At 45.6% G+C, this 18,765-nt stretch overlaps 1 protein-coding gene across 3 annotated transcripts in view; it reads left to right on the forward strand.

Moving 5' to 3' along the window:
- The window catches only part of ELAC2 (elaC ribonuclease Z 2), a 31,365-nt gene that overhangs the window by 2,242 nt on the left and 10,358 nt on the right, over positions 1 to 18,765 (forward strand). For 2 of the 3 annotated variants that reach the window (XM_030534384.1, XM_030534382.1), the window contains exons 4-15: positions 3,103 to 3,167; positions 4,415 to 4,472; positions 8,403 to 8,471; positions 9,082 to 9,237; positions 10,001 to 10,059; positions 10,830 to 10,888; positions 10,980 to 11,052; positions 12,292 to 12,404; positions 14,460 to 14,558; positions 15,570 to 15,708; positions 15,792 to 15,877; positions 18,089 to 18,207. In XM_030534384.1, the coding sequence (XP_030390244.1) occupies positions 3,103 to 3,167; positions 4,415 to 4,472; positions 8,403 to 8,471; positions 9,082 to 9,237; positions 10,001 to 10,059; positions 10,830 to 10,888; positions 10,980 to 11,052; positions 12,292 to 12,404; positions 14,460 to 14,558; positions 15,570 to 15,708; positions 15,792 to 15,877; positions 18,089 to 18,207 (1,095 nt within the window). The remainder of the gene's footprint in view (positions 1 to 3,102; positions 3,168 to 4,414; positions 4,473 to 8,402; positions 8,472 to 9,081; positions 9,238 to 10,000; positions 10,060 to 10,829; positions 10,889 to 10,979; positions 11,053 to 12,291; positions 12,405 to 14,459; positions 14,559 to 15,569; positions 15,709 to 15,791; positions 15,878 to 18,088; positions 18,208 to 18,765) is intronic. The other variant, XM_030534383.1, reaches the window with a different exon arrangement.

The following is an 18,765-nucleotide window of genomic DNA, read 5'->3' on the forward strand; positions in this document are numbered from 1 at the left end:
CAACACTTAAGCTCTCCCTCTCTCCCCACCCCCCCCAAAAAAAAGTCTTATCCACTCACTGATGCCTAGAACATTCCTGGAAGTTTTGGATTTGATCAGATGTGGTGTTCAATCTCTAATTTGTTAGAGAGAGAGAAAGGCTTTTAAGTTAATAAGATGGACTCTCAAGCCTGGCCAATTAAAATCTTGGTGGAGTCTGTTATTAAACTGAGTTGCTAGCAGCCTGTACGTGTTGGTTTGTTTTCTTATGCAGCACCCAACTGCAATATGGTTTAAATCTGTTCTTGTAATGTAGCTTTCATGCTCATACGAGACCAACTAAGGTGGTAAATTGTTCTCAAAGGGTACGTCTACACTACAGGATTATTCTGATTTTACATAAACCGGTTTTGTAAAACAGATTGTATAAAGTTGAATGCACGTGGCCACACAAAGCACAATAATTCGGTGGTGTGCGTCCATGTACCGAGGCTAGCATCGATTTCTGGAGCGTTGCACTGTGGGTAGCTATCCCATAGTTCCCGCAGTCGCCCCCGCCCATTGGAATTCTGGGTTGAGATCCCAGTGCATGATGGTGCAAAAACAGTGTTACGGGTGATTCTGGGTAAATGTCGTCACTCATTCCTTCCTCCGTGAAAGCAAGGGCAGACAATCATTTCATGCCCTTTTTCCCTGGATTGCACTGGCAGACGCCATAGCATGGCAACCATGGAGCCCTTTTTGCCTTTTGTCACTGTCACAATATGTGTACTGGATGCCGCTGACAGAAGTGGTACTGCAGTGCTACACAGCAGCATTCATTTGCCTTTGCAAGGTAGCGGAGATGGCTACCAGTCATTCTGTACTGTCTGCTGTGCCACTGTAAATTGGCGATGAGATGACGGTTATCAGTCGTTCTGTACCATCTGCTGCTGTCATGGGTGCTCCTGGCTGACCTTCGCTGAGGTCAGCCGGGGGCGCAAAGAAAAAAATGGGAATGACACCCGGGTCATTCCCTCCTTTATGTTGGGTCACTTGCTGGTGGATTCTCTGCAGCTTGAGGTCTTCAAACCACAATTTGAAGACTTCAATAACTCGGACATAGGTTAGGGGTTTGTTATAGAAGTGGATGAGTAGGGTTCTGTGGCCTGTTTTGTGCAGGAGGTCAGAATAGATGATCATTTTGGTCCCTTCTGACCCTAAAGTCTATGAGAACCAGAGAGCACAGCCACTCCATGTCAGATCCCACAGAATTGATGAGCTGCATACCATTCTAGGAGGTGTCCCTGCAACAACCTCACCCATTGCTTCCCTCCTCCCCCAACCCTTCTGGGCTACCATTGCAAGGTCCTCCCATTTGTGTGATGAAGTAATAAAGAATGCAGGAATAAGAAACAGACTTTTTAGTGAGATAAAATGAGGGGGAGGCAGCCTCCAGCTGCTATAATGGTCCAGGCAGTACAGAATCTTTTCTTTAGACATGAAAAGGAGAGGGCTGATGGAGTTCAGTCCCCAGTTGCTATGATGAGGACAGTTATCAGCAGTTCTGTACTATCTGCCGGGAATAACCGAGAGTCATTACTATTTTTACCCAGGCGCCCCCGGCCGACCTCACCTTAGGCCAGCCAGGAGCACTCACGGGCTGATGACAGGGACGGCTACGAGTCCTACTGCACTGTACCGTCTGCCACTGGGGAAGGGAGGGGAGAGGATGCTGCTGTTCATTGCCCCAGCACCATGTCTACCAGCAGCATGCAGTAGACATACGGTGACATTGATAAAAGTCAAGAAACGATTTTTTTCCCTCTTCTTTCACGGGGGAGGGGGAGTAAATTGACGAGATATACCCTGAACCACCCCGGACAATGTGTTTGACCCTAGAGGCATTGGGAGCTCAGCCAAGAATGCAAATGCTTTTCGGAGACTGCGGGATAGCTGGAGTCCTCAGTCCCCCCTCCCTTCCTCCATGAGCGTCCATTTGATTCTTTGGCTTTCTGTTACGCTTGTCACACAGCACTGTGCGGTGGACTCTGTATCATAGCCTGGAGATTTTTTCAAATGCTTTGGCATTTCATCTTCTGTAACGGAGCTCTGGTAGAACAGATTTGTCTCCCCTACAGCGATCAGATCCAGTATCTCCCGTATGATCCATGCTGGAGCTCTTTTTGGATTTGAGACTGCATCGCCACCCGTGCTGATCAGAGCTCCACGCTGGACAAACAGGAAATGCAATTCAAAAGTTTGCTGGGCTTTTCCTATCTACCTGGCCAGTGCATCTGAGTTCAGATCGCTTTCCAGAGCGGTCACAGTGGTGCACTGTGGGATACCACCTGGAGGCCAATACCATCGATTTGTGGCCACACTAACCCTAATCTGATATGGTAATACCAATTTCAGTGCTACTCCTCTCGTCGAGGAGGAGTACAGAAACCAGTTTAAAGAGCTCTTTATATCGATGTAAAGGGCCTCGTGTGGACGGGTGCAGCGTTAAATTGGTATAAACGCGTAATGTAGACCAGGCCGAAGTGTCCTGCCTGTCTAAAGTTCCCCACTTTAGTTGCTATTAATACCAAAGATTCTCCTAACAGGAGAAGATAGGGGGGAATTATCTTTCTAGTCTTGTCATTTTACTTTGTGTGTTAGCGCTTTCTATATAGTCCGATTCTGTTTCCCTTTAGTAGTCAATTTCCACTTTGTTGGTGGGTTTCTTTGCATCAGAGGAGAGTGGAAAGGTGTTTCAGAAGTAAATGATTGTAAAATTCCCAAAACTGGGACTCTGAATTACTTTCCACTACAGCGCATTCCTCTGGTGTGTGCCTTCCCAACATTTATGATTTATCCTCCCAACATCCCTGTGAGGTGGTCCTTGTTTTACAGATGGGGATCTGGATGCAAAGAGAAGTGACTTGCTTAAGGTTACACAAAGCAGAGCCAAGGACTCGACACAGATCTCCTGGGTCTCAGACAGGACCTTAATCACTGGGCATAACATCTCATTGTGAAGAAGGGTGGAAATTGGATAGATAGTGAAAAGTGAATTACAGTCTTTGCTGTGGAGGCACTTCTGTGGGTTTGTGATAAAGGCTGTTTCCAAAGCTCCACTCTCCCTGCTCTCTCTTCCAGGAATGATTCTCACCTTAAAGGAAACGGGGCTCCCAAAGTGTGTTCTCTCAGGGCCACCACAGCTGGTGAGTAGCTGTCGTCTTTGGAAAGTGGGGATCCTCTTAAGAGCCCCAGACCTTAATCTGTGAGTGAAGAACTGTTGCTAGGTGCGACATCACCTTGTAAAATGCTCCTTCTGTGAGGCGCTTCTCTAACTGAAGAAGTGCCGCCCTGTAATTGTTTGGTTCTGCTTTTGGGAGTGTGTACGGCTTGCTTGTGAGCTGTGCCAATTGAAAACAGCTCTAGGCAGCAGCAAACTGCCGCCACTTGGAATGCTCTTGTCTGCTAATGGCTCACTAGTAGATGGAACAGCCTTTCTCCACCTGTCTCCGTAAACAATATGATGGGGCAGGTCTTCTGGATGTGCCTTTTTCTGCAAGTATCTGAACAAGTTCTAAATCTGTTGTGCTGGCAGGAGGTATTGGCTACATAGATCCAATGCTGGTCTCAGTATCTTGTCTCCTCTTGTCAGAATTGAATTTTTCTTACAGTATCTATGGGTATTTAGTGATTGTCCACTCGTCAGGATACTCTTCTCTTTGACCTTCATATTTGTTTTCCTAAACCCTGTTCCAAAAAGAGACCGCTTGCTAGATGGGAGAACTCTAGAGATCTCTGGCCAGCTTGCTCATTCTGCAGCTGTTAGGACCGTATGTCAGTTCCAGGGAGAGACAGACCTAAACTAATGTACAAAACTGAATGTATTTCTGTGGCAGACTAATATAGTAAGAAGAAATAGTGTCCATTCTTCTCCCTGTAGTAGAAAGAGAGTCTGAAGCTTGGGGCTTGGTGTCAGGCTCTGTTAGAAAACAGGTGCCTGGTTTGCAGATTCACTGTTTGGTACATAAACTTGGCAAGAACATGGCTGATTTTGCAAAAACACAAAACACTCCTAAGAAGTGCAAAGCACTGGATGCTTGCATAAACATATTCCAGAAGGATGGTGGCAGAACGCCCCAGTACCAAGTTAGGTATAAACACACTCCCCGAATATGATACCAGGACTTAGTGACTTATTTTAAAGATAAGGTCTGGGTGATGAACAGAGATATTTTGGTGAAACTAGCAGGTACAAGGTATAGAGTGGGGTCTGTTTTTTTTTCTCCTAGCTCAGAGTTGAGCTTACGAGCTTCTCTGCACCTGAGAGAGAATCTTATTTCATTAGATGTGAACCTTTGCTTGAAAAAGTTACTTAATCTGAGTAGTAAGCAGTCAATGATCTCTCTTTAGGTAATGATTTTTTACCTTATTGTGTGTTTTCTTTCTCTCTCAGCGAAATTACTTAGAAGCTATCAAAGTGTTTTCTGGGCCACTGAAAGGAATAGACTTGGGTACGTACAACACTCCTCTGTGTGCGCTTACTGTCTCCAGTGTCTACACCTTATTGTTGCATGTCTGTCTGAACAGCAGCCTCGTGATGTGCGAGGTGTTAAAGGAGCTCTGGAGGACGACGAGGCCATTGCAGAGAATTCATTTAATCAATGAATGAAGTCATTTAATCAATCTTTGCTGCAGAGTATGTGGGGGAGATACCCACATCACAGCTGTCCTTTTCGAGGGCCACATCTGAAGTACTGTCCCACATTGATCATAGTATTGTAGGACTGGAAGGGACCCTGAGAGATCATCTAGTCCAGACCGCTGTGCTCATGGCAGGACTAAGTATTATCTAGATCATCCCTGACAGGTGTTTGGAGATTTTTAAGAGGTTAGACAATGATGGAGATTCCTCACCCTCCCATGGCAGTTTATTCCAGTGCTTCACCACCCTGACAGGAAGTTTTTCCAAAGGTCCAACCAAAACTACCCTTGCTGTAATTTAAGCCCATTGCTGCTTAAATGCCTCATAGAAAAGGTTTTAGGGGGGAAAAAAAAACTTTCTTTGATTAGTCACCAGGAGCAGATGGTATCACCCAAGAGTTCTGAAAGAACTCAAATGTGAAATTGCAGAACTACTAATTAGTATATAACCTATTGCTGAAACGAGCCTCTGTACCCAATGACTGCAAGGTAGCTAATGTAATGCTGACTCCAGAGGTGATCCTGGCAATTACAAGCTTGTAAGCCTAACTTCAGTATTGGGCAAATTGGCAGAAACTATAGTAAAGAACAGAATTATCAGACACACAAATAAACATGATTTGTTGGGAAAGAGTCACCATGACTTTTGTAAAGGGAAATCATGCCTCTCACCATTTTAATAGAATTTGTTGAGGGGGTCAACAAGCATGTGACCAAGGATGATGCCGAGAGTACAGAAAGCCTTTGACATTATCCCCCTGTAATGGCTCTTAAGGAAAACAAGCAGTCATGGGATAAGAGGGAAGGGTCTCTCATGGATCATTAACTTCTTAAAAGATAAGAAACACAGGGTAGAAATAAATGGTCACTTTTCACAATGAAGTGAGATCAACAATGAGGTCCCCTGAGGTCTGTACTGGAACATGTTCTGTTCGCTGTCTGCTCCTTTCCAGATCATTTATGATTATGTTGAAGTGGCAAGGTTTGCAGATGATACAAAAATATTCAAGATAGTTAAGTCCAAAGCTGCCTGTGGAGAGTTACGGGGGATCTCACTAAACAGGGTGACTGGGCAACAAAATGGCAGATTAAATTCAGGGTTGATAAGTGCAGAGTAATGAACTTTGGAAAAAATAAACCTAACTACACACACACAGCTATGGGTTTTCAATTATCTGTGACCACTCAAGAAAGATCTTGGAGTCACTGTGGATAGTTTTCTGAAAATTTTAGCTCAATGCCCAGTAGCAGTCAAAAAGGCTAAGTATGTTAGGAACTATTAGGAAGAGAATAGAAAATATAACAAAGTGTCTTAAAGCTACTGTATCAATCCATGGTGCACCCACCCCTTAACTCCTGTGTCCAGTTCTGTTGCTGCATCTCAAAAGTATATAGTGCAACTGGCAAAAGTTTTGAAAAGGGCAACAATGATGATCGAGGGGATGGAATGGTTTTCAGAGGAGGAGAGACTAAAAAGATTAGGGCTGTTGTGCTTACAAAAGAGATGATTAAGGAGGCATACAATAGATTAGGGCTGTTGTGCTTACAAAAGAGATGATTAAGGAGGCATACAATAGAGGTCTACATAATGATGAATGGTATGGGAAAAGTGAATAGAGAAGTTATTTATCCTCTCCCAAAATACAAAATACAGGGGTCACCGAATTACATTAATAGGCAGCAGATTTAATACAAAGAAGTGGAAGTATTTTTTTCATACAGCACATTATTAACCTTTGGAACTTATTGTCAGGTGATGTAGTGATGGCCAAAAGTATAACTAGGTTAAAAAAGACCTAGATAAGTTCATGGGAGATGGTTCCAGCAATGGGTGTTAGCCAAAATGGTCAAGGATGCAACATCATGTTTGGTGCAACCCTAAACTGACTACCAGAAGCTAGGAGAAGACTAGGTGCATCACTCAACTGTAGCTCTGGGATTTGCCACTTTTAGAGACACGATATAGGGCTAGCTGGATTATTTGTCTTACCCAGTATGGCCGTTCCTGTGTTCTTATGAGGCAAAGTGCCAAGCTGCAGTCACAGCAGTCTCTGAGAAATGAAAAGAGAATGACTTCTTCCAACTGTTTATTTTGGAGTCCCTCTGGGGTCTGGTTTCCAAGCTGCTTCAGGTAACAAAGTGGAGATGCACTTAGTTTCCCCACATATCAGAAAACACAGGAGTCACTGTAATGCTTGGTTGTCTTGGCACCTCATTTTCCATGATCAGGAACACATTGATAATGTCTTGATAAGAACTTAGTTTTAAAAGAAAGTGCCAAGCTGCCTGGCTTGGGGATTGAGAATGGGCAACAGATCCTATCCCATCCAAGTCACTGGCTCAGAACCAGCATGCTGTTTGGTGACCTGTGTAAAATGAATGGTTTCCAGTCCATTTTCTGGTAGAGAGCTCTCTCTATCTCAAACACTATCACTGCTGTTATTGTTGGGCATCTTTGGAAACTGAAGGCCAAGGGTTGACTAGGCCCAAAAAGTAATTTCTTCCGTACGCTTGCTATGGGGTAGCTCCTCCAGGGGAGGCAAGAGAAGAATACAACACATGAGTTGCCATCGTGGATCAGCTCTTGGTCTGACTAATGCGTTATCTTGTCTCTGACAAAGGCCAATGGCAGAATCTTAAGAAGATGCACAAAACCACTTGGACAGCTACAGAAAAACTAACTTGCATGTACGGAAAGCTCAATGGTTGGCTTATGCCCTGATGCTGGAGAATTTAAATCCCTTCAGTTGTATTAGGTTTCAGGACCAACCTCATCACCTTTTAAAAACAATAAGTGATGACATTTGTCCCCCTCCCATCTTCTAATGCAGTAATTGATTTAATGAGCAATTGCATAGCAAGCTTAGCAGCAAAGGCATGTGCATGCCCGAGGTCCTGTGCAACTGGGATTTCTCCATTGTGAGCAGGCAGCTGATTTAAAAGGCGCATCATTTCTGAGCTATAACATACTGAGCAGGTTTCTTGCACTACCCTGCCCATGGGGAGGCGGTGGGAGAATGCAATGCAGATTTCCACCATTGTTTTGGATACAGACTTGTGACAGATCCACTCCTGATCCCATTGCTTTTAATTCATTACATGTGTTACAAACTCGGGTACAACTTCCTAATTTACTATTCAAAGTAAATAAGATGTCGTCTGATTATAATAACTCCAGCCTTTTGGGTGCTGCAGTGTAGCATTTGCCATTTACTGTCTTCACACCAAAAACAACTTGCAATTCTGTGAGTGCTTGTTTTATTCTTCAGAGTGTAAGTAGTGGTTCATAAATATATAATACTTCTGCTATCTACAGGGCCAGATGTAGGACTGCCCCTGCTTTAAACACCCCCTTGCGATTCTATAAAAGCAGACTGGAAACTTGTAGAAAGAACAGAGACCACAGAAACCCTGGCCTGTTCAGAGATGTGCAGTGATGAATTGTTTTAATCTCTGCTGCTTAGAGCAGTTGTGAGTATAATTGCTTTCTCTTGAAGTCATACATATTTGTCTCTGTAGTAGTGGAGAATTTCAGCATCTGGCTTGAGAAAACTGCCTGATGAGCATTTCCTGTGAAATGCATGCTCCTGAATGCTTCTTAAAACTTGTCTCTAATTTCCAGGCTGCTTTGTCAACAATCCTGGAGTCTGAGGCATCTGTTTGTAGTAACTGGTTCATACTTGTTTTGGAGGGGTTAATAGCCATGCTGATGTCTAATGTTTTAACTATCTTGTTGCTAGCTGTGCGGCCCCATACAGAGCCCGAGTATAAGGATGAGACGATGACCGTCTATCAAGTACCTCTTGTGGGTGAGTACGGACATCTGATTGGAAAGGTAGGAAGCAAAGGGTATCTGGAGCTGCAGTTGGAGAGGGAGGAGCAGGGTTACTTGTTGCAATAAGGGCTTCCTTGAACTAGTTATGTATCTGGTTGCTGTTTGTAAACCTGAAACATAGTAACTATAGGGTTGTGTTAGGTTACTGCTCCTGTGGTGAGAATGTAGCTTTCAAAGATATCTGAGCCCGTGCCAGACCTTAAGGTAAAAGGATGTTGCCGCCTCCTAAGAACTCTGGTATTTTCTGTCAGGTGATAGTCCATGGAAGAGAAATGGGAAGTTACTGTGATTCATACTTCCTTAACTGGCTTTCCATGTTATTAGGTACACTTGTACAAGCAGCTATACTCAGAGCACATGCTTGAGTTTGATAAGATTTTTTTGTTTGCTTTTGGAGGATCTGCTGAGGAGAGTTCTTGAAATGAGTGAAGTGCAGTATGGAGAAACAAGGAAGCGGGTTCTTTTGTCCCTTTTTAAACTGCTCAGGGCATTTTTGAAGAAACTTTTTGAGTAAGGCTCCATTTGTGTGTGTTCTCATTCCTGCCTCCTGAGCAAACCTGTTTTTTCCCTTGGGTTTGGAACAGGAAGGCATTTAGCCAGTGATTACAGGCTGCATCAGAGTCCTGAAAGGTCAGTCCATAGTGGAGTCAGCCCCAAATGTGTCCCAGAGCCTGGATCTCCCACCGCTGCGCAGCAGTGTCCAGAAGGCGACAAGAATAAAGAAGACCTGAAGAAAACAGGTGCATGAACTTGTATTTTCTTAGTGTAATTGGAACAAAAATTCTAAAATGTTGGTGTAATTTCTCTCCTACACAGATATTCTTGGTGCAGATAAGAAAGTGCAGGTCCTCTTTGCTGAAATATTGCTTAGGGGTAATTTGAGCAGATGGAGAATGCGAGGCAAAACAAGATCCAGTGGTTGGATACTGAAGCTCGATTAATTCAAACTAGAAATGAGACAGGTTTTTTAAAACACTGATGGTGATTAACCATTGGAACAACTTACCTTGGTACCAGGTGGATTCTCTGACCCCGCAAGTTGTGAAATCAAGACTGGATGTCTTTCAGATGTTTTGGGTTTGATGGAGGAATCCCTGGGTTGGAATTCTAGACAACAGGTTAGACTTAAATGATCATAATGGTCACTTATGGCTAAGGCTGCATATCTGTCATGGAGGTTGCAGAAGTCACGGATTCCATGGCTTTCCACAACCTCTATGGTTTCTGCAGCAGCCAGTGTGGGGTCCAAGCAGTCCCACAGACAGCCGCTGCTCGAATGGCCCTGGGCAGCGAAGATTTAGTTGGTATTTATAGTAAAGGTCATGGACAGGTCACAGGCTGTGACTTTTTGTTTATTGCCCATGATCTGTCCATGAATTTTACTAAAAATACTCCTGATTAAATCCTAGCTTTTCTGGGACACTGCAGGAAGTTGGCACCTTTTGCTGTAAGGAAAAAGATGCTGAAACTACATCATCCTGTATAACTTTTTTTTCTTTAAAGATGGCAACAGGAGAGTTGGCAGCAGAGACCCAACCCTGGTGGTGGCTTTCATCTGTAAAGTAAGAAATGTCATATGGAATAGGAGTTCCTGCCTTCTTTTATCTAGACTAGTTTAATTACAGATACCACCAACTAGCAGGATAGAGTTTTTTGGACATTTATTCTATGCCAACCTTTGTATCCAATAACACTAGCAATTGAGAATCGGGCCCGTTGGAATGCTGTCTGGCGCTTCACACTTAGAATTGACTGACAATAGGGAAAGCTTTTTTTAATTTGCTGCTTCATCAAGGCTAGAAAGATTTTTATTTCTGCTTGTCTATTACTCTACAAATTCAGGTCTTGTCTACCCTGCTCTTCCTAGAAGACTCTGTGAGTGACTGAAGAACTAGCAGGGTTATGAGACTGGATGTATAACAGCAGTGAAAGCTCATAGAAAGTAGAAAGACTTTTAGTCACTGTTTAAAATACTTTAGGTAGTGCTTTATTTTTGTAACACTTCTGTAAGTCAGCTGCTGAACTCTCAAAAGAAAATCTTAGACTCTCCATCTCTAAGGGTTGGAGCTCCAGATCCATACCTCTGGGCAGATCAGCCACTGAAGCAGGGCAGAGAGGACTTGATGTGCCTGAGACTTAAAAAAAAAAAATTCCTGAGGAAAATCTCCTGCAGTCCCTCTTCATGGCTCATTTCAGAGCCAGTAAGGACATGAACCCCATTTTTGCTTCCCCCCACCCTGCCTTTCCATCCATGTTTAACCATTGTAAAGAGTTGGTGACTTGTTACGTGGGAACTTTGAGGAAAAACTTTTTTCTTTTAAATTATTTTCAGCTTCATCCAAAGAAGGGAAACTTCTTGGTGGCCAAAGCGAAGGAGCTGGGCCTGCCAGTGTAAGTACAAGAGCCCTGCCTGTGTGCTTGGGAGGATCCTGGTTGTATGGACACTGTCAGTCTAACGCTGTCTTTGTTTTCTCATCCTTAGTGGGACAGCAGCCATTGGCCCCATCATTGTGGCTCTCAAAGATGGGAAGAGTGTCATGTTCGAAGGCAGAGAGGTATGGCTGCACTCTAGGCTATCCCAGCCTTGTGGCAGGGTGGGTTTTTAACCAGGCCTCCTCATGAGACCCATCTCACTTAGAACATTGTAGTAACTAAATGCAGCTCATATGCCAATCACAATCATCCCCTCTCTTGGGACTGCAGCTGTAACCAGTCTAGTCCTCTCATTGCACATGTTGCATGGTAGGATTGATTGAACTGTCCCTGAACCATGCCTCTTAATGGCAGGTACCAGCCTTGCATGTTTTTTTGGACTCCATAACATTCCTTGGCAGCTTGTTTCAATTTCAAGCTTTCCCAGCCTCATTCCTTCTGTAATGGGTTGTCCCAGGGTGCCTGTCACTGCAGATGGGATCCGTTCAGTAACTACCATCACAGGAGAAGGGTTGGTGAGGCACACGGAAATGACTGTGTATCCCATGCCAACTGTGGGGTGTTTTGTTTCTCAGCCTCAGTGGCTGGCCCAGTTATAGTGATTTGAGTCTGTAACAGCCTGTGAGCTAACACAGCTGGTCCGTTAGCTCTGGCAGTAGAGGCGGTTATGCTTTCAGATCCAGAGGAGGACCCACACCTGACCCACTGTAAGCAGGGGTCCCCACTCACTGATTACACTCGTTCATTATCCTGTCACACCCCCTGCAGACAGTTAAAAGGCTCTGATGTTGGGGGCCAGATAAAGACTTTAATCTCCAAGGATAGTGCCTCGTAAGGGGGTGAGACTCTAACCCTGGGTGTTTCTGGTAGATCCATAAATAAAATCACTGCTCCCCAGGAGACATGAGTGAGGGACAACTGGACCTGCTCCCCAAAGGAGCTCATGGGAGCATGCCCCAGTGCACAGAGGAGGCGGCTTAACTTTCCTCAGCTGCAGCTGAGACGCTTCTTGCTTTGTTGAGGCCATTGCCAGGGATCCATTAGGCTGTGTGACCCAGCAGAATCGATGAGAGGGAGGGAGAGAGAGAAGGAGAGAAAATGGCTCCAGTGCCAGAATGGTAACTGGAGCATGAATCCTTAGACTTGTTGACCATTGAGCAGAGCACCCTGGCACCCAGTTGATGAGCAAGCAAGTTCTGTGAGGTCCCCAGCTTGCTGTGGAAGAGCAATGAAGTGAGGCTGGTGATTGGGCAGCATGTGCTGCTGGTTATGTTGCCAAAAGGGAGCTGCGTACTCGAGCATGTTCGGAGAGCATGTGCCATGGACCGACCAGGGCGTAACCCTTGTGTGCTTCATTGCAGATCCTGCCTGAAGAGGTCTGTACCCCTCCTGATCCAGGCTCTGTGTTCATTGTAGTGGAATGTCCTCATGAAGGCTTTGTGGATGCTGTCTGTGAAAATGACACGTTCCGCAGGTACAGTGGGGATGGAGGGAGGGAAGGGTGCTCCCTAGAATACAGGGCTGGTGGGGGAGGGGTCTAAGGCTTGAGCACTGTATGAAAATGAAAATCTTCTGTTAGCCTGGTTACAAGTGGACTCTGATGTGGCTCGTGGGCTAATGCCAGAGCCACTGACAGCAAAGTCATCCTGAATGGCCTGGTTAAGGAAACCTTCAAATAGCACGCCGAGATATAAAGCCACCAAAAAGGGATCCGCAGAGGCACAGAAGCTGGAGTATGAGAGGCAGGGCTGTGATGGGGTGTGGTCTGTGCAGGGCGCTTGACTCCAGAATTCGCGTCCCCACAGCCTGGTGTAGCCTGGATTTGTTACCTTCAGGGCACGTTGCAAGGCCCGTCTTACTTGGGAGAAGGGGCTTTCTGTGGGAGAGGTGAAGGCATTTCTCTCTGATGCACTTAATAAGTTACTATATTTCATGAGGTTGCCGCTATCTTAGTTTTAAATAGTCACGTGACTGGACTGCATGATACGCACCTTTTAGTGGGTTCTTACATCTAAGTAGCTGAGATTTCAAAGGTCTTTGCATATGATGAGCTTACTCACTGTTCAGTCTGGATCTCACCCCAGAATGTGTGAAGAGTTCTCTTACCCCGTAACTATTAAGTGCCTTAATGCTTCGCTACTGTAGTTCTATCTGGGATGCCCACAGTCAGCAACAAGCATGCACTTGGTCTATGTACTGGGCAGGCCTGGCCCAACACTTGGGATCCAGGAGCCTACCAGCAATATCCTACTTCTGCTGGTCTCCACCAGAACTTGGTTAATAACTAGTAAGATGACTCCACACTCTCCCCAGCCTTGCATTTCTGCAAAAAGTGTTCTGAAATGTCTTGGAACAATCAGAGGGAGGTTAAGGTTTGTTGCTGTAATTGGAGTTACCAAACAGTTCAGTTCAAAAACAGCACTGGATTGGTTTAAATTAAGGTCATTGAATTCCAGAGAGATTTGAACTGAACATATGGATTAAAGTCCGAAATGGTTACAGGAGAGAGAAACATTTTCTGGACACTAAAATCTCCCAGACTAGTCTGGGTTCAAGGTAAAACCCCTTCAGCACGTTTCCATCAAAAAAAAAAAAAAAAAATTACTGACCAAACTCCTGGCTTAGGATCTATCTTCCAAAGTCAAAAGGCACCCTGAGACCTTTGTTCTAGGCTGATAATTTGGGATTCTGTACCCTTCTCTTCTGTAGTCTGTTGAATCTTCTGAAGATATCTCCAGATGAGTCAGTTTGCAGCTGAGGGGTAGGCAACATGGAGTCTGTCTTGCAGGAAGTGTCTTGCTGCTGCTTTCCCCACTGGGGTTATCTGCCAAAATGCAAATTAGTTTCTGCACCCTCCCCCCACTGCAATTGAATGGACAATGGCTGTTCTTAATATCACACCCAACTTGCAGAGATGGAATCATAGAATTGTAGGACTGGAAGGGACTTCGAGAGGTCATCTTGTCTAGTCCCCTGCACTCATGGCAGGGCTAAGTATTATCTAGACCAGCAGTTCTCAACCAGGGGTGCCCCAAGCCCCAGGGCTGAAGCTGGCAGCAGCGCGCGGGGCTGAAGCTGGCATAGGGCTGCTGTGCCCCCCACCCTAGCCAGGAGCAGCATGTGAGGCTAAAGCTGACAAAACTTCCCCACCCAAGCCAGGAGCGGCGGCGGCGGCGGTGGTGGTGGTGACTAAAACTGCTCACTGAGTAATGGGCCTACCCTATCATTAATCTCCCTCTTGCTTGTGAGGAATTTTCCCCTTTGTGTAGATGGAGGCAGTGGGATCAGAGGCCCAAGAGCACTGTGGATCTTGGTGAGTGTGGAGTAGAACCCAGAACTCCTTGACTCTCAGATCTGAGCTTTAACCATTCTGCTAGGCTTCCTTCCTGGAGGAAATCTGTGCTCTATGGTGTCCTTGGTAATAAATAGATTCTGGAGAGCAGCCTCGTCATCTTAGGTGAAGAGGCGAGATCTCTGTCTAATAGGAGCCAAGCTTGTTGTAATCTTTGATCTTAAATGTCTATTCTAGGTACCAAGAAGGGAAGGCTGAGGGTCATGTAGCTTTGGTTATTCACATGACCCCAGAGTCAGTGCTTCGAGACATCCGGTACAAACTGTGGCTGGAAAGGTACATGGCTTTTATTTAATTATGTTGACTTAAAATAACCTTGAAGGAAGCATAACCCACAAACTCAGTGATCCCAAACTGGAACAGGTACAGCGAAGGGCTACTAGGATGATCCGAGGAATGGAAAACCTGTCTTATGAAAGGAGACTCAAAGAGCTTGGCTTGTTTAGCCTAACCAAAAGAAGGCTGATGGGAGATGGATAAATATAAGGGAGGGAGAGGCAATATTTAAGTTTTAGTACCAATGTGGACACAAGAACAAATGGATATAAACTGGGCACTAGGAAGTTTAGATTTGAAATTAGACGAAGGCTTCTAACCATTAGAGGAGTGAAGTTCTGGAACAACCTTCCAAGCGGAGTAGTGGGGGCAAAAGACAGATCTGACTTCAAGACTAAGCTTGATAAGTTTATGGAGGCGATGGTATGATGGGATAGCCTAATTTTGGCAATTAATTGGTCTTTGATTATTAGCAGGTAAATATGCCCAATGGTCTGTGATGGGATGTTAGATGGGTTGGGGTCTGAGTTACTACAGAGAATTCTTTCCTGGGTGCTGACTGGTGAGTCTTACCCACATGCTCAGGGTTTAGCTGATCGCCATATTTGGGATCGAGAAGGAATTTTTCTCCAGGGCAGAATGGCAGAGGCCCTGGATGCTTTTCGCCTTCCTCTGCAGCATGGGGCACGGGTCACTTGCTGGAAGATTCTCTGCAGCTTGAGATCTTTAAACCACAACTTGAGGATTTCAGTTAATCAGACATGGTTAGGGGTTTGTTACAGGAGTGGGTGGGTGGGATTGTATGGCCTGCGTTGTGCAGGAGGTCAGACTAGATGATCATAATAGTCCCTTCTGACCTTAAAGTCCAGTCTATAACAGCTGTGGGAAAGGGCATGTGTCAATTCAGAGAGCAGTGGTTAGTTAATGGCATCAGGTGCCTGGCAGTTGGTTGGAACTGAAGTAGTCTTGTTTCTGGACACGTATCTTACTATTCCTTTTGTCTTTCTCCAGGTTTGGACCCACAACGGAACATTTGATACTTAATGAAAATGCAAACACCGTGCACTGTCTTCGCAGCCACAAGATCCAAACTCAGCTGAACCTCATTCACTCAGAAATCTTCCCACTGCTAACCAGCTACCAGAGTCGGGTAAGAGGCTACGCCTGGCTGCAGATGTTTGCAGAGGCGAGGTCGTGCACGCTTCCATGTTGCTCCTTCTGTCTCTTCTCCAGGAAGAAGAGGCCACTTTCAGCGTTCCTGTTGTGCGGGGAGAATGCCTCCTGAAATACCAGCTGAGACCCAAACTGCAGTGGCAGAGGTTGGTACCCTCAGTTATATATAAACTGAAGAGAAATCTGGCCTCCTGCCTAGGGGGGCACCTGAATGGGAGCAGAAGTCATTTTAGAGGATCAGATGATGAGCTGAAATCAAGGAGCATTCAGCATCTAAATGATGGTGCAGCAAAGGTGGCTTGAAGTCACCTTTGCACTCTGATTCTGGGCTAGTCTGTGCAGGATCAGACCCCTGGAGAATCTTTTAATAGCTAGTGTGTGTGTGTCTGTCTGTCTGTGTGTGTTGGGATGTGGACGGGGGTTGCATTGTGGGGTCCCCAAAGAAATCCAAGACCCCATTTTGTTGAATGTTGCACAAATCTCTAAGACTCTGCGTTTGACTGGACCTGTAGGTGTAATGTACAAGTGGATGTCTAAATGTGTGTCTTCGGTCATAGAGATTTCATGGTTTTAAGGCAAGAAGGAATCATTAGATCTAATCCCATGGCTCTCAGTGTTTCCAGACTACTGTACCTCTTTCACAAGTCTGATTTGTCTTGCATAGCCCATGGCCCACCTCACTTTAAAAACGACTTGCTTACAAAATCAGACATAACAATACAAAAGTGTCAGAGCACACTAACTGAAAAATTGCTGACTTTCTCAGTTTTACCATATAATTATAAAATAAGCCAACTGGAATAGAAATATCTCTCTTACATTTCAGTGTATAAAGCAGGATAAACAAGCCCATTGTCTGTATGAAATTTCAGTTTGTACTGACTTAGCTAGTGCTTTTTATGCAGCCTGTTGTAAAACTAGGCAAATACCTAGATGAGTTGATTGTACCCCCGGAAGACCTCTGCGTGCCCTTGGGGATATGCATACCCCTGGTTGAGAATCACTGATCTAGTCCAACCTGTATATCACAGGCCATTACATTACACTCTGTTACCCCTGTATCAAATCCCATGGCTTATGTTAGAGTAAAACAACAACAATAATAGGTATATCTCCATTATTATTATCATCTCCTAGAACTGGAAGGGACCCCGAAGGGTCATCTAGTCCAGCCCCTGCCTTCACTAGCAGGACCAAGTACTGTTTTTGCCCCAGATCCCTAAGTAGCCCCCTCAAGGATTGAACTCACAACCCTGGGTTTAGTAGGCCAATGCTCAAACCACTGAGCTATCCCTCCCCTATTCCGGATACTAAATGGTGGTGTGCCCCAGGCCAAGAACAGGAGAGACCTAGAGGGTACCAATGGCAGGGAACTGATTAGGGGAGACATGCCCAGATGATTCTAGCAGGTGAGAGAGGCCCCATGCTGCAGAAGAGAAAATAGAACACACTGTTGTACCTGCTAGTCGGATGGGGAAGAGGGGGACAGAATTTCTTCCAAACCCCACATCGTTACGACCCAGAGTGAGTAAGACCTGCTCTCCAGCCAGCCGTCTAAGAAAGGTCTCCGAACCACTGGTCCTCCCTTTCCAGTGTTCTGTCTCCAGCTGTGGCCAGTGGCTTCAGAGGAAGAGGGAAGTCTCAAATTCAGTTGTGAGGAAGGGGAATGGATTCTGTTTAAACATTAAGGCTTCACTCTACTTGCATGTGATAATGGTCCTGAAACCTTCTCAGGATATTCCTGTACATGCAAGAAGATTGGCTCTGAAACTAGTATGGGTGAGTGAAGTGTTTGGTACATTGTGCCGTATGCTGCCCCGAGCTGTGCAGGATTTACTAGGACCCAGTGCACCATGTAGCCCTTAAATCAGGGGTCCCCATCTAAATGCGCCCGCGTACTGGCCGGCGGATGAGCATCCGATGAAATTTGGCGGCGATGCCTCTGGATGATGCTGCTTACTGCTGACAAGCAGCATCATCCAGAGGTGGCATTTCGGCGGATGCTCGACTGCTGCCACAGTCCTTCATCTGGCACCCGCCAGATGAAAAATGTTGGGGACCACTGGCTTAAATTCTGAGGTCAAGCAATGATTCCCTCTTGCTGGAGTGAGTTACCCCATTTCCAAGAGCCCATGCTCCTCCTGTAGTCTGCCAGCAGTCATGGGTATGTGGCGTTTTACTGCCCTCTGGTGAATAGTAGTTTTAAAGCAGGCACATCTGGGGACTGTTAAGGAAACTTTCATACTAGGCTAGTATCTACGCAGTAATTTGACACTTTGCTGCATAAATTAAACTCTCTTCAGCTGCCCCCTCCCTCCCCAGCCACATCCTGATCTGTGGCCTGTGGATCTTTTCAGGGATGTGGTTGCTGTCTGCAATTCCAGTGAATTTGTGGCTGAAGCCCTGGAGCTCCCTGGCTTCCAGGACTGTGTGAAGGAGTGCAGAGAGAGCCTGCAGGCTGGGCCAGTCAGGTCAGGTGAGGAGAGTGTGCAGGGCCCTTTGATTGAAGTAGCAGATAAGTCTGGCTTGACCGGGGAGGTGGGTTGAGTTGTTGGATAGAAACAAACTGGGGACTTGCGTTCTAAGGGGACACTGTCCAGGCAAAATATTCCCATCGCTCTGAAAGCTAATGAACTCAGCATATTGTTAGGGTTGCTTTGAGGGCCCAGCAGAGCATGGGATGGGCTCATTCCCACTTGTTGTTTGTCATTCAACATGGCACAAGCCAGTTTGCATTCCTAGCTCTTGAGGGTGCTGGGTTTGGGGCTCCAGCACTGCAAGGGGAGGGTTTAATCGCCAGCAAAACCCCAGCATCGCATTCTACTGCAGTGCTCTGCTCATCGCTGGCTGCTTTGGGTTTTTGAAGTTGTGATCCCAAACAGTCAGTGTTCCTCTAACATGCTGTCCATTTGGTGGAATATGTGAAGAACAGCATCTAATCCACAGCTGGCTCCCTCTGGAACCCAGCTCTGGTCATCTGGCTATGCACTGATGCCACTGTGTGACAGAAGGGCAGTGAATCAACATCTAAGTC

Source organism: Gopherus evgoodei, chromosome 15, assembly GCF_007399415.2.
Source record: "Gopherus evgoodei ecotype Sinaloan lineage chromosome 15, rGopEvg1_v1.p, whole genome shotgun sequence".
Taxonomy (NCBI): Eukaryota; Metazoa; Chordata; order Testudines; family Testudinidae; genus Gopherus; species Gopherus evgoodei.